This window comes from Coenobita brevimanus, chromosome 8 (assembly GCF_032717465.1).
Source record: "Coenobita brevimanus isolate Jiangsu-jjx chromosome 8, ASM3271746v2, whole genome shotgun sequence".
Taxonomy (NCBI): domain Eukaryota; kingdom Metazoa; phylum Arthropoda; class Malacostraca; order Decapoda; family Coenobitidae; genus Coenobita; species Coenobita brevimanus.
The window spans coordinates 29,119,808-29,143,937 of record NC_136961.1 but is presented as its reverse complement, the minus strand read 5'-3'; the positions used below and the strand labels follow the sequence as shown (position 1 = coordinate 29,143,937).

Genomic DNA, 24,130 nt, shown 5'->3' with positions numbered 1-24,130 from the left:
TAGATAGATAGACAGCCCTCTGCGAGCCTGGGAAAAGGAAATGAGGTTTGCAAGTTACACTGAGGAAAGCTGACGACAGCGGCCAGTAAGGAGATGATGCAGTTAGCTGTCAGCAGTCCTCTCGTGAACAAAGACCTGGTGACCACACGCACATATACACACATACTCACACACAGGCTTCTTTAAACTTTCCATCCACGAGGAATACACGTGATACGTCTTCTGTTTCACCAGATTTTAGGAAAGAGAACTTAGAAGGGGACAAGCGATCCTAGAGACAGGTCACGGGAGAAGGGCTTGGCAATTTGAGAGAGAGAGACAGATAGCGAGACAGGGAGGTAGCTACCCAGGACTCATACTTCGTTCCGTGTGAGAGACTTGTTAATATTTCCAAGACAAATAAAAATAGTCCCATACTATTCTTTACCTCTCCTGTCACTTCACGACAAATGGGGAAGCTGCTACAAGATATAAAAGCCGCTCGACCACAAGTCTAAAATATATATATATAACTCAACTACAACTCAACCACAAAGAACCACAAAGTATTTTATGACACAAAGTCATTTATGACACAAGTTTAGTCTAAGAGCATATTCTTTGGTGGTAATCTTTAGGTCTCTTCCCAAAGAGTCCAACTGAGACCACGGGCTTATTATATCCAGGTGTATCAGTATTCTTTGAATATTAATTTAGGTTGTAAAGATTCGTATTTTTGGAGTTAGAGACCCTGATTATATTTTGTCTGCTTAGTTTCATTCACAGTTTGAAGAGTAATCTGTCTTTCAGTTCTTAATGTTTAGTAAATCTTAGGTTAAGTTATTTCGAGTTTCAATCTTACTACCCTCTAAGGAGTTACACAGACTAGACTGAGTGGCCCGCCAGGGATACTAATATCTATTCGGCTCAAGCACTCTCATATCAGATCATGCTACCCTATTTTACATAATCAGATTAACTCACGCTACCCTATTGCCCTATAATCTCTAAAATTCTGATCATTACACTGGTGGTCTAAAAAAATTTTCAGCATTACACTGGTGGCATTAGCGGTGGTTAATTCTGAGCATTACACTGGTGGCATTAGTGGTGACTAATTCTGAACGTCACAGGGTAACTAGAGGCACTGTCAGGTTTCACCATACAACATAACACATGGCACAGGGAAATACACTGTCTGGTTTTTCTTGGGCTGCTTGGCCTGGGCAGATTACAGGTGGTTCCCAGGCGTGGGAGGCAGGTCATCAGGTGTGCCTTCCTTCAGGAGGCACAAAACTCCTGCCAGGGGCGAGGTCATCCAGGTGGGGCTGTGGGTTGGCATGTAGGGAGGCCCTTTCTTGGTGGGGCCTCGACCTGCTGTGTGGCCCTCGAGACTGGGGCCAAACAGGGCCAACAGGTGCGCCTGTCTGCGTCGGCTCCTGGCGGTGGATTGTCTGCAGGTGGGGCTCAGGAGGTCCTGCCCTGGGGTCCTGGGGGTGTCCCTGGGTGGCTGAGGGCTGTGATCTCCACCGGGTCGGACCGCCGTCAGGAGCTGCCTGTGGCATCCCTTCCTAGTGGCGTCCGTCAGCGTTGGGCGTTGTCCAGGGATGGCTTTAGGGCGTGGATCCCCAGGTCTTGGAGAGGCCCTCACCACAACTCCTCGAGTTGCAACTACTCTGGGGGGCTGCACCTGTGAGGAGAGAGAGAGAGAGATGTCCCACTTGGCTTCCAGATGGGTGATGGGCTGAACCAGGGACTTCCTCCAAATGGGTAGTCTTAGGGGCCCTAGATGAAGGGCGTACAGTGGCCATCCCTTCCCCAGTGCATACAGTGGTCATCACTGCGGTTCCACGAACCCTAGAGACAACAACTGAAGGGCATACAGTGGCCGTCCCTTCCCCGGTGTGTACAGCGGCCATCACCGTGGTTCTGCCTCTGCCTGGCTAACCAGCTGATATGCATACAGTGGCTGTCATGTCCTGCCCGGTGCATACAGTGGCCGTCATCGAGGGGCTGGTTCCAGGGGTGGCTGCAGCTGACGTGTGTACAGTGGCCGTCATGTCCTGCCCAGTATGTAGTGGCCATCATCACGGGGCTGCAGGGGGCAACAGCTGAAGGGCATACAGTGGCCATCCCTTCCCCGGTGTGTACAGTGGCAGTCCCTTTCCCGGTGCGCTCAGTGGCTGTCACCGCTGTGCTGCTTGGGACTGTATGGAGACAATTCCCACCCTGACCCTGGGGAGGACTGGCCCGTCTGGGATGTCGTTGACCAGGACTGCTCTCCTGCTGGCGGCTGTGCTGAGTGGAAGAGGGGTTTAGGTCCATGGACCACCTAGGCCTGTCTTGCATGGGCCCGGCACTCTCTCCATATGCCCCTCTGTGGTGTCCTCCTGGGGTGGGTGTGGGGCCGTGGGTCCTTCCTGGGGTGGGTGTTGCAACACCCTTCCCTGGGTGTCTCGTGGGGGCGGGCATTTCAGTAACATTACTTATTCAAAGTCGGGTGAGCTTAATCCATAAGTATTAATTGGGCTAGGTCAGCTTAAGCTGGCTAAGGTTAGGCTGTGTAAGATTGGGTAATGCTAGACATAGTAAACAAGTAATCTCAGAGAAAGAAAAGATGTGGCATATTTATGAAATTAACTCTTAATAATCTGTGTCACAATTAAGAGTAGCCAATTAGCACCTGGGGGAAAAAACAATAATGTGCCAGCCAATGGCAACACCCACTGCACACCAGCCAATTAGAATTCGTCATGGGAGCAGCTCACTTGGTGCACTGAGCATACTGTCATGTTCTGATTCTTGCCCATGTTTTTCATATAATATAGACGTGTATGTGTGCTCCTATCTTCTGACCACATGCTTGCGAAACTTTAGTGGTATGACTAACTCTGTGGTGTCCTTTACTTTTTATGCGAGGAAGTAGGAACCAAAGGCTGCGGGCCCGCATTGTTCCTTCCAAGAGAAAAACAATAAGCCAAATTCAAGATCAATTCATTTCGAGATGCCTGGACACACTGCATTTGAGAGACTGGAGATCATAGGAAACAGGAAATACAGACAGAGGGAGACAGTTCCAGAATTGACCTGTTGCATACATGAAGGACTAGGAGTAACGGTTAACTCCTGCATTAGAGAGTTGGACAGAAAAGGGATGAGAGTTTGCTGCTACACAGGTGCTACGAGCCCATTGTAGAGGTGGGGGAATGCATGCAGAGGGTTCAGAGGAGCAGTGACCATTGAAGTAGCGATAGAAAAGAGATAAAGATGCAACAGTGCAGTGAAGAGACAGAGATTGAAGGGAGTCAGTAAGAGGAGGAGAGTTAATGAGACGAAAAACCTTTGATTCCATCCTACTGAGAAGAACTGCATGTGGGGAGCCTCCCCACACATGAGAGTAGTACTCCACACAGGGGCTGATAAAACTTCTGTAAAGAGTCAATAATTGTGCACGGTTAAGGAAGGAACGGAGTCGGCTTAGCACACCTAATCTCTTGGAGTCAGATTTTACAAGAGATGTAATATGATCTTTCCAAGATAAATCCCGAGTAAATGAAACCCCAAGCATGTTCAAGGATGATGCAGGATTAAGCTGAATATTATTAAACGTTAGTGGGTATACCTGTGGAAGATTTTTTCAGGTTGATAGGTGTAAAAACTGAGTCTTTGATGCATTAAAAACAACCATATTATTTTTACCCCAGTCAGAGATACGAGCCAAGTCAGACATTAGGTGTGCCATTGCCTCATCCCTTGTTTCTTGAAGTAACTGCTGAGATGGACGTTGCGGGAACCGAATGGAAAGGTGAAGGGTGGAGTCATCAGCATATGAGTGGATAGGGTTAGATGTACAGCCTAGAAGGTCATTGATGATAAAAAGGAAGACAGTTGGTGATAGGACAGAGCCCTGAGCAACACCACGGTTGATAGATTGAGAAGAAGAATGATGGCCGTCTACAATAACGGCTATAGAATGAGAAGAAGAATGATGGCCGTCTACAATAACGGCTATAGAATGAGAAGAAGAATGATGGCCGTCTACAATAACGGCTATAGAATGACCAGAAAGGCAGCTAGAGATGCAGGCACAGATAGAAGGACAGAAACCGTAAGAGGGCAGTTTGGAAATTAAACATTTATGCCAGACTCGATCGAAAGCCTTTGAGATGTCAAGTGCAATGGCAAAGCTTTCGCCACCGTCCCGAAAGGAGGAGGACCAGGAGTCTGAAAGGTAGGTAAGAAGATCGCCAGTGAAGCGTCCATGACGGAACCCATATTGATGATCAGAAAGAAAGTTGTGATAGGAAAGATGCTATGAAATTTTTCTATTAAGAACAGACTCGAAAACTTTTGGGATACAGGGTGTTAAAGCATTTGGACGATAGTTAGAGGGTTGGGAATGGTTGAATGAGAGCAAATTTCCAGCAAGAAGGAAAGGTACAAGTTGATAGAAAAAGGCGAAAGAGTTTGCCTAGGCAGGGTGTAAGCACAGAAGCACAGTTCTTGAGAACAACAGGAGGGACCCCATCAGGCCTGTATGCCTTATTAGTATTGAGGCTGTGATGGCAGAAAATTCATCAGCTGAAGAAATTTTAATGTCAGCCATGAGGAAGTCAGAGGGGGGAATTCATGCAGGAACAGCACCGAAATCATCTAAGGTGGAACTGGAGGAGAAAGTCTGAGTGAAGAGATCTGCTTTATCAGTAGAAGAAATAGCTACAGAGCCATCAAAGTAGAAAGGAGAAGGGAAAGATGATGAGGTAAAGTTGTTAGAAAGGTTTTTGGCAAGGTGCCAGAAGGAGCGGGAAGAATTCGAGTTGGAGAGTTGAGAGCATTTAGTACGGATGAAATTAATTTTTATCAGAGTGAAGAACAGACTTAGCACGATTCCGGGCAGAAACGTATAAAAGATGTGATTCAGGGGTGGGTAGGCTCCAGTACCTTTAATAGGCCCTCTCCTTGTTGCGGACAGCATTAGAACAAGCGTGATTAAACCAAGGGTTTCTTGCATTAGTCAAAGGAAATGAGAGAGGAATGTATGCTTCTGTGACCAAGAGAATATCCTCCCTAATGCACAAGGCACACTCAGATACCTCCTGCCCTTGGAAGCAATAATCATTCCAGGGAAAATCAAAGAAGTACTGCCTGAGGGCCTCCCAATCCGCAGCTCCAAAATGCCACAGATAACGATTCCTTTCAGGGTCCACAGGCCGTACTGGAGCGATAGGACAAGTTAAGGCGATGAGGCTGTGAACAGAGGAGGTCAACAGAGAGAAAAGATTAACAGTGTAAGCAGAAGGATTAGTTGTAAGGAAAAGGTCAAATATGTTGGAGCTCTCTCCAAGGCGGTCAGGGATATGGGTAGGGTACTGTACAAGCTGCTCTAGGTCATTAAGGACAGAAAAGATGTAGGTTTGTTCACTGGGTAGATCAGTGAAAGGAGAGGAGAGCCAAAGGTGATGATGAACATTGAAATCTCCAAGAATGGAGATTTCGCAGAAAGGAGAAATGGATGGAATGTGTTGCATCATAGAAGTAAGATAGTCGAAGAATTTTTGATAGTAGAATTAGGGGATAAGTAAACAGTGCAGATATATTTAGTCAAAGAATGACACAAAAGCCAAAGCCAGAGTGTAGAGAATTCAGAAGAATCGAGTTCAGGAACACAAGAGCAAGATAAGTCATTGCATATATGATATGGGGGTGTGAGGGAAGGTGTGGGAGTATGAGGGAGGATAAGGGAGTGAGGGGGAAGGTGTGGGGTGTGAGGGAGGATACAAGGGTGTGCAGGAAGCGGTGGGGGTGTGATGGAAGGAGTGGAGTGTGAGGGAAGGTGTGGGGGTGTGATATAAGGTATGGGGTGTGAAGGAAGGAGTGGGGGTGGGATGGAAGGTGTAGGGGTGTGAGGGAACCTACTGCCATATCATAGGGTTAAACGAGTCTTCACTTCTTCCCCTTCTCCATCTCCCCTTATTATATATTTAATTTGCGTTTGCCGTTTTATACATTTTCTGTTACTTAAGCCAACTGACATCACACACAAGCCACGCCTCCCTGTGCCCTGATGGAAAATGATCTGACTTTAGTAGAAGTAACAATCTTTCTACAGGGTCACTTGATGCAAGGGCAGCAATTTTCTACATGTAGGGCTTTTTCAGGCGCCGATACTGCTCCTCTTGTAGGATACTGAGTGAGCTTTGGGAGTCATTCAGGTAGGACCCTACCATGTCCGAGCTCTCTGTTGTTTTCACGATGCTGTCGAAGAAATCATCCCCTTCTGCATTGCCAAAAATCCGGTTTCCCTCACCATCGCCGCCAACTACTGTCTCTTGATGTCCCAGATTTGCAATCGCACATCTGATATGATTTGTGATTTGTCTCATTGAAGCCTCATCTGTCTCGAACAGCAGCTTGAAGCAAGGAGTGAGCACCATGGCCATCCTTATTTATCTTATTTAGCATCTATTTGCAATATTTTTGGCATTTTGGGGGGCAAAATTTTTTAAGAAAATGGCAGTCTCTTTTTGTAGTAATAAAATGAGCATAATAAACTCTAATATATACCATGAAATTCACATGCTTCATTGAAAATGCATACACACATGCATGGTTATGCGCAGCCATGGCATACACACACACATATATACACACACACAACAAAAAAGTTTAAGAGCTGATCAAACTTCCGGAACCAAATACCAGTTTAATCAGACTTTTTCACCGTACCATTTTAATCATTTCCCAATCAATCAAACTTTCTGAAAAACCATTTTAAACATTTAACCCGCACCATCCCGACCACTTTCCACCACTGACTCCCCCCAATCCCGACCATTTTTGGAAATTTTTTTTTTTTGGCCCAAACCTCAGCTTTTGGTGAGAAACATCGAAAAATCATAGAGAAATCGCTCACCTGAGGTTTAAAATACTCGATACAGGTAGCAGTACCTCCTTACCTAACTGGGTTTTCTATGAGGCTGGCTCCAAAGAAAACGAGTTCTGTGGGAGGGTAACCATTCCACACCACTCATACGCGGTGTCCTTTTTTTTTTTTTGTACGAATTTATATGTGGTATGAGTGTATATTGGTTTTCACACAGTAATATAGGCAATATAAGCATTGTTTTACAAACAAAACTCATCAACATACCTGACCTTTTTTGGCCACATTACCTGATCATCATTTTGACTGGTTCTTCCTCTAATGCTGTGTAAAATTTGTCCTCCACATTGTCATCGATTGGGGAATCACTCTGGCCCTGAATTTCGTACCATGGCACGACATGTCTTTACTGGCCAGGTCACTGGTAACAGGTGAATTGCTGAGACAATGGCATGCAGGGGGGAGGGGGAGGTCATGCTGGGTAAGGCATTGTCCCTGCCTGGCATCTTGTAGAGGAAGGTGTCCCGTGTACACATACCAAAAATCACTTGCAAAAATTGAAAATTGTTCAAATTAGGGACCTTGCAATTGATTCGCGTTTATGTATGTCAACAGGATTGGCAGTGACAAAACATGTGGACGTTCATTCACGTCAACGGGACGTGGTGGGTTAAATGTTTAAACGATTGAACATTCCTGTTAACTAAAGTATATGGTAGGATACTTATTGACAGAGTTAGCGATATAACAGGGGAATTAGTTGGAGAAGAACAGGGATGTTTGAGAAAAGGAAGGGTTTGTGTTGAGAATAGGAAGGGTTTGTGTAGATCAGATATTCATCCTCAGGTCTTTAGTGAAAAAGTTTCTAGAGAAGGGAATGAAGTTATATGCAGCCTTCATGGATTTGAAGGACGCATATGACAGCGGATCGACAAAGAATGTGGAAAGTACTAAGAACATATGGAGTAAATGGGATATTGTTGAATGCCATGAAGAGTCTTCATGATTGTGCTAAGGCTGTGGTGTGTGTGGATAGTGAACTGGGTGAATTATTCTGAATGTTGGATTGAAACAGGGATGTATCATGTATCCATGGTTGTTCAATCTGTGTATGGACGGGGTTATAAAAGAACTACATGGTAGAGCAGTGAATGTTAAACAGCCCTAATTAGAGAGGGCAGAGTTTGGAAACTTCTTGTATTGCTGTTTGCAGATGATACTATAATGTTAAATGAAAATGAAGGGGAACTGCAATGCTTGGTGAATAAGTTTTGGAGAGCGTGTAAGAAACGGAATCTAAAGATGAATATAAGGTAAAGTAAAGTTATGGTCTTCTAGAGAAGTGAAGTCACTGAGTGTACTGTGGGTCACAAAAGTATCGGTGCACAGTATGCGTGAAACATTTGGGAACATGGAACGAAGGTCACTGAAGTATTAGTGTCCCACCTACCGCACGTCCTGATGTCAGGAAGTGTCATATATCACTGACTTGCAATGTCCTCCTGCAAACATATAGCAAATGTTATGTTTATATAAACAGACATTATTCATAACATGCGTCATACATCATACATCAGCAGTTGTCCGAATGTTTTCGGTCAGCATTCAACCCCCTGTACACCGATACTTTTGCGACCCAAAGTACATGGAGGCTGGATGGTGAAGAAATGGAAAATGTGATTGCATTTATGTGCTTTGGTAGTATGATGAGTAAGGACAGAAGTTTGGAGAGTGAAGTGCTTGAATGGGTACCACAGGGAAGAAAGGTTGCTGTTCTTTGAGAGCAGTGATAAGAAATAGGGATGAGAGCATGGAAGTAAAAAAGTCACTGCATGATAGTATTCTGATACCAACTCTAACGTATGGAAGTGTAGCTTGGACTTCATTGGAAGGACACAAGTCAAGAGTGAAAGCGATGGCAATGAGTTATTTCAGAGAAGCATTATGGAGTTACATGGAGAGACAATCTGACAAATGAGGAAGTGTGGGATCTTGGTATGAGGATGTGGTTGTCATAGAAAGCGTTAGGAGAATTACACTGAGGTGGTTTGCCCATTTGGAGAGGATGGAGAGCAAGAGACTAACAAGGAGAGTGTATGTAAGTGAAGTGGAGGGGGGGGAGGAAGGGGGAGGGCGAGGATGAGGTGGAGGGATGGAGTGGAGATGTATATGAGAGAGGGGGTGTGTGAGCTGGGGGGAAGACAGTGAAATGGCGGGGGACAGGGGGACATGGAGGCGATTTGTTTGTAGGCACCCCTTGCGGGATTGAGGCATCTGGCGGTACAAGTAGATCGTAGATAAATGACCCTTTCTTTGTTTATGGTTACAGGAAGCTGAAATTGGCCTGGGTCCATTCTTCATGACCCAGACCAGGTTCAAGTACATGCAGTTCTCTCAGTACATCACCCACTTCGAACACAAAGTGACCGCCACTCTGGGGCGCCCTGAGGTTGACCCGTGGGGCTTCCTACTGCCTTTGTCACCACTGGTGTGGGCCGCCATGATGACGGCACTGCTGGTAGTGATCACTGTCATACTGATCCTGTCATCATGCCTGCCCACTGATGCACAGCACTCGGCCAGGCGAGATGCAAACATCCTCAACTGTGTTCGCGTCCTACTCCAAGAGGGTTATTTTAAATCTCTTTAAAAATATTGATTTCTTTGAGCTGAATAAACTGATCTTGCATAATCCAGAATGAAATAATACGTTATGATAGGCCACAAGTTATGGCGATTGTAAAGCTAAAAGGGCAAGAATTTCTGGCGAGGTGACAGATGCATGTAAACTTGTCTCCAAACAGACGTAGTGAAACCATCTGGTTGGTGGTGGTGGGAGCGAGTGGTGCTGGGGGTGTGGATGTTGATGGTCCTGGTGCTGACACAGAGCTACGCTGGTAACCTCATGTCCCTCCTGGCCGTCAGACACATCAACCAAGCTTACCAGAGTCTCAGGAATGTTCTCGACGATCCAAACGTTGTGCTAATACTTACGGCAGACAACTCAAATTTACCGAATTATCGTGTAAATGTCTTACCTCTTACTCTAAAAATAAAAGTATAAATTAATTAGCAAAATGGAAAAACAATGTTGCTTATGTATGAAACAGAAAAAAATATTATTAAAATCAGGATTCGTGGAAAACTAATGAACTGAAGCTAAAATGAAGTTTCTGCTGTTCATGATCAGCAAACTGATGGCGTTTGTCATGTAAAATATTTTTAATATAAATCTATCCCAGCTTTTAAAAGATGCAGTAATCTATTTTTATGAAATTGTTCAGGTTATTGTGAATACGTTATTCCTATTCCTTATATAAATATTGCATCAGTACATACAGTATTTTTCGCAGTAGTGATAATTATGTGATATTAAAATTCAGCATGTGATATTGAAATTCTCGGTGTTTCTCTTTACAATGCCCTCAGCTGAACCTCTCAATTCAGATCATTTGCTAAAGCCGCCCCAAAGAAACTTGGATTATTGTACAGAGTCCGTAGCTTCTTCACTGACGAGCACTGAGCTATAATTTATAAGACTCATGTGCGCTCTCAGGTAAAATAATGCTCACTCTTGTGGAATGGATGTGGAGAGGTTGCACTAAAACAACTAGACAGAATTCAGAGCAAAGCAGTTGGAATTATTAATAACCTTGCCTTTTTAAATAAACTACCTCCCCTACAACTAAGAAGGAATGTTGCCTCCCTTGCATTATTTTAGATACTTTTATGGTAAATGCTTAGACGAAGTTGCTTCCTTTGTGCCACCTCTCCATGCCTTCCCTCGTGCTGCACAGGCATCTGGTAGTGCTCATGACTGGAATGTCACACAGCCATATTGAAGAACAGCTGCCTATCAGAATTCATTTATTCCCCAAACTGCATCTTTCTGGAACTCGCTTCCCCGGAGTTGTTTCCCCCCAAACTTCAACCTACAGCTGTTCAAGTCCAACTGTTACAGATTTTTTATGAATGGAGGACGCCAGTAATCTGATGTACGATTTTTTTATTCATTTGTTTTTCCCTCCTCTGTTCTGCTGTAAAAAAATGCTCAAGAAAGCTCTACACATATCTGTGTGATTAGTGTGTTACTTGTTAAATCTGGTTGCAATGGGTTCCATTCAAATGATAAGGAATGATCCCCGGCAAGATAAAGAGAGGTAAGACAAGGACCTTACAGGCATAGCTAGGCTCTCAGGAGGATCATGCCCTGAACATTGCTGGGTCAAAGGGGTTGAATCCTAATAGCTGCCATGGCCCAAGAGTCAAAAGCCTCAGTATTGGTAGCGAGAGGTGAGCTTATGACCTACGATGGACGAGTCTCACTTGGATGTTCAGGAGTAGTTTTATTGCATATCTCGTAGTAGTCTATAATACCCTACTCTTTTTACACCAGCTTCGCCTAGAAGTGTCACCGCTTCATCTTGAATACCGAATTCTAATAATAAATTAACATTAGACTTCGATGCTTATCACAAAGAGGTGTTATGGATAGGAATTCGAGATATAGCTTCGTCTTTTTGTCACTCAGATACATCAAATAAGCTACAATAGGTGGAAAATGTGGGTCAGGTTATGTAAAAACGGTCTATCAGTGACAATTAGGCAACACAGGTAATGAGGGTCCAAAGAGAATCACTGATCAGTCAAATGAAAAGTAGATATTCCTTTTATTACAATGTGTACGTCATTCTCCCCAGTACCACGGATAAAACGTACACTTTTGTAGGTAATGTGGAGAGAGAGAGGGGGGGGGGAGTTGACACTGTTCTATTTGCCGTGGGGAGGATCATTATTTTGATGGTTTTGGCTCCTTTTTTGTGGACAAAATATACAAAGGTACAGATAATGCAAATTCTGTGAGAAGGATGGGGAAAGGGTGAAACTGCAGATAGGAAATGTTAAGGTGTGAATGAAGGCAGTGGAAGGATACTCACGTAAAGCACCGGTAGGAGGTCTTTCATGGGTCAAGGTAAATGTTAATATTTGATAAGATGTGCCTAAATCTTTGGTCGTGCTTGGGTCAGGGTGAAAGGTACACCCACGAGCAAAAGTTCGCCGACAGTCCCTGCCAGGCATATGTTTCCAAACATAGCCCATAGATGGCGCAGCGCTCGTCCACCAGGGTAAGGGAGAGGGAAGGAAATGGAGAGGGGGAGGGGGAGGGAAGCAACGAAACGGGAGGGAGAGAGCCTGTGGTGATGGTAAATGGCACATATCGGGTGTTTATTATTATTATTATTATTATTATTATTATTATTATTATTATTATTATCATTATTATTATTATTATGGAACACCTGGTAACCATTAACTACGCTGGGTGGTAACCATATAACCAAATTTTGGTGCCTGGTGGTCTAGTGGGTAATTATTGCTCTCCAATCGGATTGAGCCGGTGAAGGTTTATATCCTAGGGATGGTTGGGGATGATTGCTCATGCGTTGCCACTCAGGGATGAGTGAGGCTGGTCGCTCTCATCTTAATGTAGGGACCAACTGCCTAGTCCCGGGCTCCTACGCTCCTCATGGGACAATGTAGGATTGGATGATGGATGGATGGATGGATGATTATTATTATGCATGATATAAGTTTAAGAAAGAAGGACGTAATCCAGTGTTTGCCTTTAGAAAACGGCTGACATCTTTTGTATTTTTTCTGAGTAATTCTAGGCGATTTTTCTTGTGTGACGGAAGCACGAGTGATGTCCAAAGGCTAAGGGTTTGATAAAATCCAGCAACCCATAAACAACGGTTTGAATTAGATCCAGACGAATCAAAGACGCCACAAGAATATCCCCATCGTCTGAGGGTTAAGTAAAAAATTTATTTAATCGTGTCAGGTAATGTAAAGGTGGACTGCGAGGTAGAAGGACGTAAACTAAGAGAGAGAGAGAGAGAGAGAGAGAGAGAGAGAGGAGGGAACAAGGAGAGAGCAAGTGAAACACGTAAAGGGCAATGCCTAGTTTGGAGGTATTTGAGAATAATATAATTACATACCTCAGAAATGGAAGGGTGAAAGGTAGCAGGATAATTATGTTGGTGATAGACATAATGTATTATTGCTACTCCGACTGAAGAGGACTGGTTGACCACTTCGCAGCCTGGCAGCGCCATTGGTCGAAAAGAAATGGAATATGTGTAACATCAGAAATGTAGAAATGCAGCACTGACCCTGCCTTTTCGTCATCAGAATAATAAAGATTATTATTTTTAATACCTTGTAAAGTTATTATCATAACAGTGCAATTATCAGCTTCATTCGTTCTTGGAGTATGTAATTATATGATTCCCAAATACTTACCACCCAGCAAAGCATTTCTCTTTAAGTGCTTCACTTGCAAACGCCTTGTTCTCTCTCTCTCTCTCTCTCTCTCTCTCTCTCTCTCTCTCTCTCTCTCTCTTAGTTTACGTCCTTCTACCTCGCAGTCCACCTTTACATTACCTGACACGATTAAATAAATTTTTTACTTAACCCTCAGACGATGGGGATATTCTTGTGGCGCCTTTGATTCGTCTGGATCTAATTCAAACCGTTGTTTATGGGTTGCCGGACTTTATCAAACCCTTAGCCTTTGGACATCACTCCTGCTTCCGTCACACAAGAAAAATCGCCTAGAATTACTCAGAAAAAATAGTACAAAAGATAGCCGTTTTCTAAAGGCAAACACTGGATTACGTCCTTCTTTCTTACACATAATAATAATAATAATAATAAAACACCCGATATGTGCCATTTACTGTACCATCGCCACAGGCTCTCTCCCTCCCATCTCGTTGCCTCCCTCCTGCTCCCCCTCTCCGTTTCCTTCCCTCTCCCTTACTCTGGTGGACGAGCGCTCCGCCCTCAATGGGTTATGTTTGGAAACATGCCTGGCAGGGACTGTTGGCGAACTTTTGCTCGTCGGTGTACTATTGCCTCAATGTATTTCTTTACCCCCTGTTGTGGGTGTGGTGTAGATGTGGCAGCACAGCAATATTCGAGTTAAAGTTATGAATGAGATCTCTCTCCCGGGTGATTCAAAGTTACGGATCACACAATGAATCAGTGTTTCGTAATCTTCCATAACGATAATGATGTATGGATTTTTCACCGTGCCTCATGCTAAAGGAGATAAGAAATATGCATCGTTTCACGGAATTTTGTAATATGAACGTATGACTATATGAATACAGAATCAGATAAGTTACATCATTTACAGGTGTGATTAATTCGGCCTTCATCCTATACCGTGGAAAACAACCCACCCCCTCTCATGTTAGCTATCACAGAGCTAAAAGATTGTGATGTAATAGGATTACCTGGTACTGAAGCCCTGAAATGTTTAATAAGTCCTACTTTGTCGTTAATGTCTTTGCTATCATTACAGTTGTGGAATGTGGTCAATATTTCTTATATCACAAACACCTGTTATCAAAACACCCCTTGTGACATGCAACCAACATTGAAAAGATGGCTGAAGCTGGCGTGACCGATATTATGTAATTTACAAGCAGTGCAACTGTGAATGGGGTGATACATTATGGAAATACTAATACATAAAAATTGTTATATAAATTGTTTCATATTGAGTAACCTTGAATAACTATCATTTAGTGGTAAATTTTATGAAACTAATGGTAGCGAAAAGTCTCATAATGGGTGCCATATGGGATTATGTGTTTTAATGATCTAATCAAAGCTAAGTGGGAGGTACCGGTAAGCCTTATCAATGGAGCTTATTAGCATCAAAGCAGCGTCCGCCACCTCCGCTGAATCATTATCAGAGAAGCAGCGGTTCTTGAAAACTGATGACATGTTCTGCAAATCACAAAACCTTAGAAAGATGTATGAATTAGTTTGGCCTACTGCTATGAGGCTAGAGATTTCTTTGATCTCATTATTTTCCTAATTATAATATCACGACGAGAGACAGGTGTGCCGCAAGATAGTGTAAGAGGAGTTTAACAGTGCAATCATAAATGCGTATTACTTTGCACTGTTACTGAACATGTTATTTTTTATGGAGTATGCAATATATTTACATACACATTAGGTATATGTATAATACTATTAGTAAATGATGTAACACTGATTACTGTGGTGATATTATAACCATTTTTAAGGGGTATAGAAATAATACATAGTACGCTTCCAGTACTCACAGTATTTTTAACAGGAATATACAAGAAATATTGTTTCGTTGCCAGCGATGTAAATAATATAATACAGGTATTCACATGTGTGTAGTAGGTCTGCCTGATGTCTGGTAATTCATCGCTGTCGTCAAATGTCAACCTTTTGAGTCCAAGACCACTGTCAAACATTCCTGTAGATGTGAGGACTTGTGAAATAGTCTACAGTTCTAAACCAAATAACATATGGAGGGTGGAAGTATCCTCCAGGTAATTCGCTTGAAATGTAGAATTCCATCACTATTAGTATTTGGTTCATCCACCGTTAGTTGACACTGCATCCTGTAATCTGTTTGGAAATGAAGCCACGTAGGTATAAACAGACTTTGGGTTTCTGTATAAGAGCTGCCATTCATCTTGAGTATGCTGGAGCAGGTGCACCTTGGACCATTCCCGACCTGGGCTGGGATGTTCAAAAGATCGTTGCGAGACTTCCCTGTGATCATCGTAACGCGCTCATAGCGGCCATCTTTGAGCGTGAGCTACGACAACCGCTAAGGTGTATCTTCTAACACTCGCAACAACGCTCGTAGCTCACGATGATGCGATCGTAAAATCCGTTCCGTTCCGTTCCTATTGTTCATAATGCAACCCAGCTGATTGTCGCTGGGCCAATCAGAAGAGAGATTTTATAAACTTTGAAAGACTGTGAGCCAATCATAATGCAGTTTCAAAATGTAAACAAATAAACTTATCCAAGCACGCCATTACATCACGCAAACAACTACGATATTCATCCCAAGACATATGAGACATGGCAAGTGACGAGCTCTCCACCAAATGAATTCGTCGAACAAATTTTACAGATGAGGAGATGATGACGCTCATACAGGGTTGGCTCGACAGACAGACAGTGCTGAAGAACAATCACATCACTTTAGGTATAACTATAGTGTGGGCGAAAGATCCATATCATTAACAAAACATAGTGATAATTTTTGAGAATATCGAGATCCAAATTGAGACCTTTTTACTTGAATAAACAATATATCATTGGCTTCAGACTGTATCATTACAACTCCTACAGACAAACCATGTTTTAATGAACAGTGCATCCGTCTGTATTTTTATAGGTGTAAGCAGTAGAAATGGAAAATTCTCCATCTCTGCTTACCTCTTGACATCTTAACTTCCTAAGAGATATCCTGTACAACACGTGTGCCACTCTTAATTATTCTGCTCACACATCCCTGTGTTAAGCCGAATGTGTCTGCCAACACAGTCTGAAATGAGCCACTTGCATAAAATCTGAATGTCATTAACACCTGCAAATGACATGGCACAGCACGGGATCTTCTTGTCGCTGGTCCAACTAGTGGTTCAACTCTTGCACACCAGTGAAGGAGTTCTTGTCTGGGAAACCTATAATATCTCAACAAATGTTCGTCACTGTAAGCAAATGGATCCATTCTGTCTCTGTAGTTCCTCTCAAGTCTCATCGCTCTTCGTAATGGCAGTTCTACCTGTAAAACCACTTGTAACTCCATCTTGGTTGACAGAAATGGGTAAATAAACTCAGCATCACTTGATACGGCTTGTTTATTAAAGAAACATACACAAAACGACACTACGATCAGCTTAAGGGTACTTGTCAGAAATCGTAGCACTACGAGCAAATATGGCGGACGAAGGATCGTAAAACTTGTTTGAACATACACCTTAGCGGTTTACGAGCGCACTATGATTATCGTACCCGCTACGATGATCTCAGCGCCCGTTAGGAGTCTTCGAACATCCCACCCCTGGCTCCCATACATTTTCAATCGGGTTAAGGTCGCACCCTTTGCTTGGCCAGTTGAGGAGGTGGATGTCGCGCTGCTCGTCAAACCATCTTTTGTTAATTCTTGCTGTGGATGGGGGAGCTATCTTCTGTTAATTCTTGCTGTGAATGGAGGAGTTATCCTGCAAACATAATACGCATTTTTTTTTTTTTTAAGCCATGTCCCTTTTTTTCGATATGGACTACAGCGTTGTCCCTGGGTGGAGGACTTTGGTTTGGAGCATGTAGCACTTTATGACCGGATGCCCTTCCTGATGTCAAACAGTGACCCTTAGGTGGACTCGAATCTCCGACCTTTCGGTCAGAGCAGAGCACTCTAACCCACTGAGCCACTTTCAGTCCGGGGACGTCTATTTTTTCACCGTTTTACTATTTTATTCGAGTTAACGTCAAAAGATTTTTCTAGTCTAAGCAAAATCTTTACTTGTAGTGATGGTGGTATGCAACCATCTATATTGCCCATAGTTTTTCCTAAATCCTAGCAAGAGGTGCAGATATACTTAAAAGTATTATATACGTCTTGTGTACTACGTGCAATTTGTAACTAGACTGTTTATGTTGAACAGACTGTAGTATGGTAAAGTAGTTTAATAAATAACCGCCAAATACAGCATAGTTAACCAGTTATACCTGTATGAACGTAAACGATTCGTCGTCTATGAGAAGGTGCACGGAGGGAACCATGACTTCTACCGTTATTTCCAAATACAAGTCAGCAGTAAATTGTTCTGTGATTTCCGTTAGCTCACCCACTCCATGCAGCTGGATCCACCCCCATACATTACACATGATGTACCCGCTTCCTGCCACGTTGTAAATATGATGTGGCTGATACCGTGTGTTGTTTGGGCGCCAATTATGCAGACGGCCATGAGCAGTAAATGATTTTCTTTCTTTTTTTTAAATCCGAGAAAACACGTCCCAACTCCTCTAGATCCATATGCACATGGTGTTGTGCAAAATCCAGGTGTGCTTGTCGACGTCAATCGTTTAATATTTAATAGCCGGAGATCTGTGGCGCATCCCCGCTTCGTGAAGCCTGTTACAGAATGTTCTGGCTGAAAAATCAAATCCCAAGCTGTTTCTCAGTGCAGCTGCATTTGTCAGTGGGGATCGTCTAACTGCCTCAAGGATTTGTCTGTCCTCAGCCGGGGCAGTTTTCATGAGTCCGACACACCTGGGTTAATCACGTATATTCCCGACTCTTCCCATCCCCTACACCAAAGTCTGACAGTGGGTTTATACACTCCAAATTCTCGTTCAGTGGCAGCGATAGCCGTACCGGACTGCTTCATGCCGACAAATCTCGCCCTTAAGGACAACCTTTCGCCTTGGTGATTCATACTGGAGCTGTCTTATTGACTGTGATTCTACAGCAGGGAATTGTGACAACATTTCAACATGAACCCTGACTATAAGTCGGTCGCGAGGTAGTAGGTTCATTGATACTAACCCAGTCCATTTGTAAGGCTTATCTTGGAATTACCTGGGACTGTGTAAAGACAATGCTTATGATGACTAAATATGAAAGATTTTCCGAGCATACATGTATCGTTATTTTCAATGTTAGTTGCATGTCACAAAGGGTGTTTTGATAACAGGTGTTTGTGATATAAGAAATATTGACCACATTCCACAACTGTAATGATAGCAATGACATTAACGACAAAGTAGGACTTATTAAACATTTCAGGGCTTCAGTACCAGGTAATCTCATTGCATCAGAATCTTTTAGCTCTGTGATGGCTAACATGAGAGGGGGTGGGTTGTTTTCCACGGTAAAAGTGAAGGCCGAATTAATCACACCTGTTAATGATGTAACTTATCTGATTCTGTATTCATATAGTCATACGTTCATATTACAAAATTCCGTGAAACGATGCATATTTATTATCTCCTTTAGCATGAGGCACGGTGAAAAATCCATATATCATAATCGTTATTGAAGATTACGAAACACTGATTCATTGTGTGATCCGTAACTTTGAATCACCCGGGAGAGAGATCTCATTCATAACTTTAACTCGAATATTGCTGTGCTGCAACATCTACACCACACCCACAACAGGGGGTAAAGAAATACCCTGAGGCAATAATACATATGCCAATTTTCTTACGGGCCGAATGACGCAACAAGATCCCAGTGCAACAAGAGGAAGCAGTGTGGGAATATAGATTTACATTGTCACCAAAGTATTGGGCCCATTCAGTCGTGCATGATAAAGCAAATAATATAACCTGTTTATTTCCGCAGTCAGTGAAGTCAGGTATATTTCGGGAGGTGGGTGACCTGCTGGACACGGAGCGAGTTACCTACAAGGGTCTAAATGAGCTCCCTGGCGCCTTGGACACTTTGGTCAGGTCCGGCACTCATGTCGTTTTTGCCGTGGACACAACCATACGCAACATGTTGGCGGACGACTTTGCCAACACAGGTACTGCTGAGCTGGGTAACAACTCAGTATCACCACAAACATCACACCTTGGAACTGCATGTGTAGTGACTTTACAAGACTGATAAAGGATTAGAACGCGTACTTGACGAGTGTAAGGCAATAATAAATGCCGCTGGACACAGTATGGGAAATATAATCAGGTGGTTTAGTTATACAGGTTGACCTGAAAAAGAGAGATTGAGAGCGTTTTGATAGCGCAGTTAGTACGAGAAGAAGAAATAGGGTGGACATTTCGCACACACTCACAATCGCTTGCGTCATGTATTCTCATTCTCACCTTTTCTTTCCTTCACTCTCCATCTCAGTCATACCTACGTTCTCGCAATTACACTTAATCTCTTCCACTAAGTCTTACAACTCACTCATTCCCATTCACATCAACTCGTCCACTTTATTCTCTAAGTTTCATACTCCAGCTCACAACGTTTCACTCTAATTTTTTCACTCACTGGGGAAGAACGAGAAATGGTGCAGTTCATGAACTTAGGACGGGGAGTAGGGAGGGTATGACAAGGATGGCGGGATAAATCAAAGAATATACAGAAGAGATGATGACGTAGTTGATTGAATGCTGCTTAGTCAAATTCTTATAATTCTAAGAAGTTTCAGTTACTTACAGAGATAGATAGATAGATAGATAGATAGATAGAGAGAGAGAGAGAGAGAGAGAGAGAGAGAGAGAGAGGGGGAGGGAGGGGGGAGGGAGAGAGTTTGTTTCATCCAGCAATGTTCTCTCACCAGGCACGTGTGAATTCTACATGGGCAGGAGTTCTTACTTGGCCTACACCGTGGGCATCTTGACACAGAAAAACAGCCCACTCATTCCTGGTATTAATAAGGGGTGAGCATTTTACACCACTCCAATTACGTAAGCTGCATTATGTTCTTGCTACCTTCACTTAGTTTTTATTTAGCTCGAGAGGGGCTTCGACCTGGACGAGTGACCTACTTGAAGAAAACCGTCTGGATATTTCTACCTTTATCTACCTTGTCTGTCTGTGGCCAGATGCCTTATTCCCGGAAGGAGTGGCCACAAACAAATTGTCTTGAGGTAGTAGGAATGGAAAAAAAGAGAGAAAAAAAAGTCTTGGGACTGCGGGGTTTAACTCGGCTCTAATATTTCAGCAACATTAAGTTCAACTGCAAGAAAATCGAAATACTGGACGGCTTTAAAAACTCCAGAAGCCATTCTCTGTTATCGGTACACCTAAGAACCTGATTTAAGCTAATGACAGATGAATTTGTTCATTCAAAATAAATCCGATACTCATTTTACTCTAATTTAGCTAAAACTTACTATTGCTCCATCTTGAGTGCGTAGTTTGAACAACAGATTAACAAAGTAGTGTGACGCTATTATTAAGTAAATACTATAGAAAAGATGCAGAGCCGGATCATTGTCTTACTTTGCCATTGAGCTGCATGAGATGATCTGCGAAAGGATGATAATCTGGGCCAAGTTAAGGTGAAAATAAAAAGTATAGTAGTTAAACCACTGATTTCCTAATGGCCACGTCTTTTCTCCCAATTTATTCCAGGTAAAGTTAAACGATATTATTTTTTCTAAGAGTGAGTCACGAGCATTTACTCCATTACTGGTCGGTACAAATACAGTGTGTAATCCATCAAACATCAGACGATTTCTTTTTAAACTAGAATGAATCTTCGAAGCATGAAGTAACACTGGTTAGATTAACCTTTTTTATTGTCTGGACATCTAGAGTCTTTTATTCCATCTCATACTAGACGATCTTATTCAGATGAGAGTGAACGTCGGCGCCTGCGAGTGTTGATACTGGTAGTTATAAATTAATTTTTTTTGTCAGGTAAATTTTAATATTCTACTCTTGCTAATGCCAGACGATTTTATTCAGCTTATCAGACTTATTCCATTCACCAGAGGAGCATGAGTGTTGATAAATATTGTGTAATGAGAGGTACATGCTCAGCCTTGTTAAACATTCCCTTTGTTAATTCTTTCAAACAAATCACATGTTTTATTGTTATTCTTGATACATTCACACAGTTATAATTATTTACAAAACAGGAAAGGACTCTGTTATTGGATGAGTTACTAAATTCTATATCCAATACAAACACATGTGTACCACGGTACTTTGACAACAGTCTGGTACTTTTCCATATCAGATATGCGAAATTCAAAGGATCAGATTGACTTACAGACTGAATAGTTACAATTCAGGCACGAAACTTAATTCAGATCACCATCAAACGATATTACTCGATTACAGGAAAATCTACGGTCTCAGTGAGGTAACTGCACCCTTTAGTTCAAAAAGTTTCTCCAAATCATAATAAAATTGTCTGGGGATAGAAAGACTGTATTAAAAAGAATGTCATTGTAGTTAATGGTTTAACAATGAAGTACTGGGATTACTGCATGCACAAATGATACCTATATAAACAAGTTGATATTATGGCAACAACCAATCCCATTTTATCCCCTTTGAGGTTTATGAACCCATGACCATTATAACCATAGTTTAGTACATCTTAGGACAGTAGGAAACGCTGTGTCTCGTGATGGTATTAAATAATCGATAAACCTTCAGCTACCTCTTGAGACTGAACCTAGATAAGACTGTCACTGAGATTTGGGCAGTCTAACCAATAAACCACTATACACACCATTAGGCAACTTATATTCCAAGCCCTGCCCTCCTCCTGAAGCCAGGGTCTTAAGGTTACAGACTTCCACTCTCTGGGCGGTGGGTGGGGAGTCCAGGCTTCTGATACAAGTTGTCTGGCAATGGGTATAGATGCCGTAGCCAATGTTACTGTGATTATTTTTCAGACTCGCTTGGCTGGTGGAGTCTGGTCTTTTTGATAAGTGGCTGAGATTTGAAAAGCCTCTGCCCAAGTCCTGCATCAGTCCACCAAGAACCATCACTGTCAATGAGGTCCTTTCGCTGTCAAACTTGTGGGTAACTACTGAGTGCAATACAGCAAGCATTTCTTTTGCATCTGTATAACTGTTACCATGACATTAAAACAAGTAGGTAATTATCCGAATTGTCTCAAAGTCTTGGCCTAATTAGCAGTTTCCCACCTTAAAGGCAGCTGGTAATTAGCTTACCTTCTGTTAAATGTGGCTACGTACACACGATTTTATTTGTTAAAGGGAAACGTTCCGTCTTCCAGGGGGAAATATCGTTTTGCTAATGTTTCTTAAAGAAAAAGCAAAACCCCATATCTGACACTATTATGAAGTTCGTAGCCTAATCGAAAATAGAAGAAGCCTAACGTCTCTGGCTCATTGCTAATTTCGACAAAACTAGTAAAGAAATAATATATTCGCAAACTTGGCTAAATTTACGATAGCTTAAGACCTCGTTTACAAAAATCTTTAGCGAATGTCTGACGACCAACCTGGGTCTTACAGATACTACCGTATGTCTGAAGACCAACCTGGGTCTTACAGATACTATCGTATCTAAAAATGCAGTCTGTCCAATTACTATCCTCAGAGATGCTTTAAAACTGAACACTATATTCAGGGACGTGCCAGCTCCTTCACGTAGTCAGGTTCAGTAATACAACTGTTAGGGTGTTTCCAATCATCTGAAGGAACCGGCATAGACAGTATTATTTTCGCGTGATCATGCCAGTATACCGTGCCAGAATATGTTGGTAATTTTTTTCTGTCATGAAAATACCACTAAAATGTTATATGGTCCTCCAGTTATATATTCCGTATAATATATAATGGAAAAAACATGTTTTAGTAGAAAGTAAGTTTTTACCCCTTGGCATGATTTCAAGGAAATTTCTTATATTTGCATATGCTTATCACACATTCACTAAACTTTGCACTGACATTTTAGTCACACACACACACACACACACACACACACACACACACACACACACACACACACACACACACACACACACACACACACACACACACACACACCGCTCGCTGGCGCAGTGGTAATGTTCTCGCTTGCCATCTGGTAGACGGGAGTTCGCGCCTCGCTCAGGTTGCGAAAAGTTTCACTGACGAAGTGGGTGGTTACTGTCCCCCTTGAGCAAGGGGATGGGTGTGTGAGTGTGTGAAGGTCATAGCCTTGCCCTTCGATCGGACTATATGAGCTCTCAGCTCCCTTCCGGGAGGGTAAAAGCTGAGGATCACGACCATCAAGTGATCCTGACCGACCCGGTGAATTAATTACACACAAAGGTGTAATAAAAACATTAAAACACACGAGTAGTATTTATGGCTTAATGGACGAAAATCTGTCTTTGTTCTATGACCTTGTTCTTCGTCCGATTTTTTTCAGAAAAGAATTACATCATCCATGCCTAACCCTAAAACGTTCCACTAAAAATAGTTCAGATAAGACCAGTACTCTTAGAGTTGATATTGCCCTATGTAGGGTACTTGGCCCTTGACCTATTAATGTCACATCTCATCATCATTGCCCGACCCTTAGTCATTATACAGCGCGCGCACACACACACACACACACACACACACACACACACACAAATATATATATATATATATATATATATATATATATATATATATATATATATATATATATATATATATATATATATATATATATATATATATATATAAAGGTATTTATAACCCTATGTATGTTGTATAATGCGACATTATTTCAGGGAGTGTTTGCTGTCCTTGGTATTGGGTGTGTTATGAGCGTGGTGTTGCTGGTACTGGAGATTACCTTTGGCACCTATGAGGCTGCACACTGATCCCCCAAAACCACCATCATCACCGCCTCAGAAGCTGTGTGTTTTGCAAATTGCCTGACCATACTGCACCTTCCAGTCATCTACGATTTACCACTTTATTATTCTGACG

At 42.5% G+C, this 24,130-nt stretch overlaps 1 protein-coding gene across 1 annotated transcript; it reads left to right on the top strand.

Annotated features, from left to right (window-relative positions):
* The first annotated feature begins 8,836 nt into the window (after positions 1–8,836).
* LOC145407219 (uncharacterized) lies at positions 8,837–24,021 on the top strand. The gene is made up of 6 exons (XM_080278258.1): positions 8,837–8,857; positions 9,192–9,470; positions 19,071–19,251; positions 20,014–20,113; positions 22,088–22,217; positions 23,929–24,021. The coding sequence occupies exons 1-6, from the start codon at positions 8,837–8,839 to the stop codon at positions 24,019–24,021; spliced, it is 804 nt and encodes a 267-aa protein (XP_080134384.1).
* The last annotated feature ends 109 nt before the right edge of the window (positions 24,022–24,130 follow it).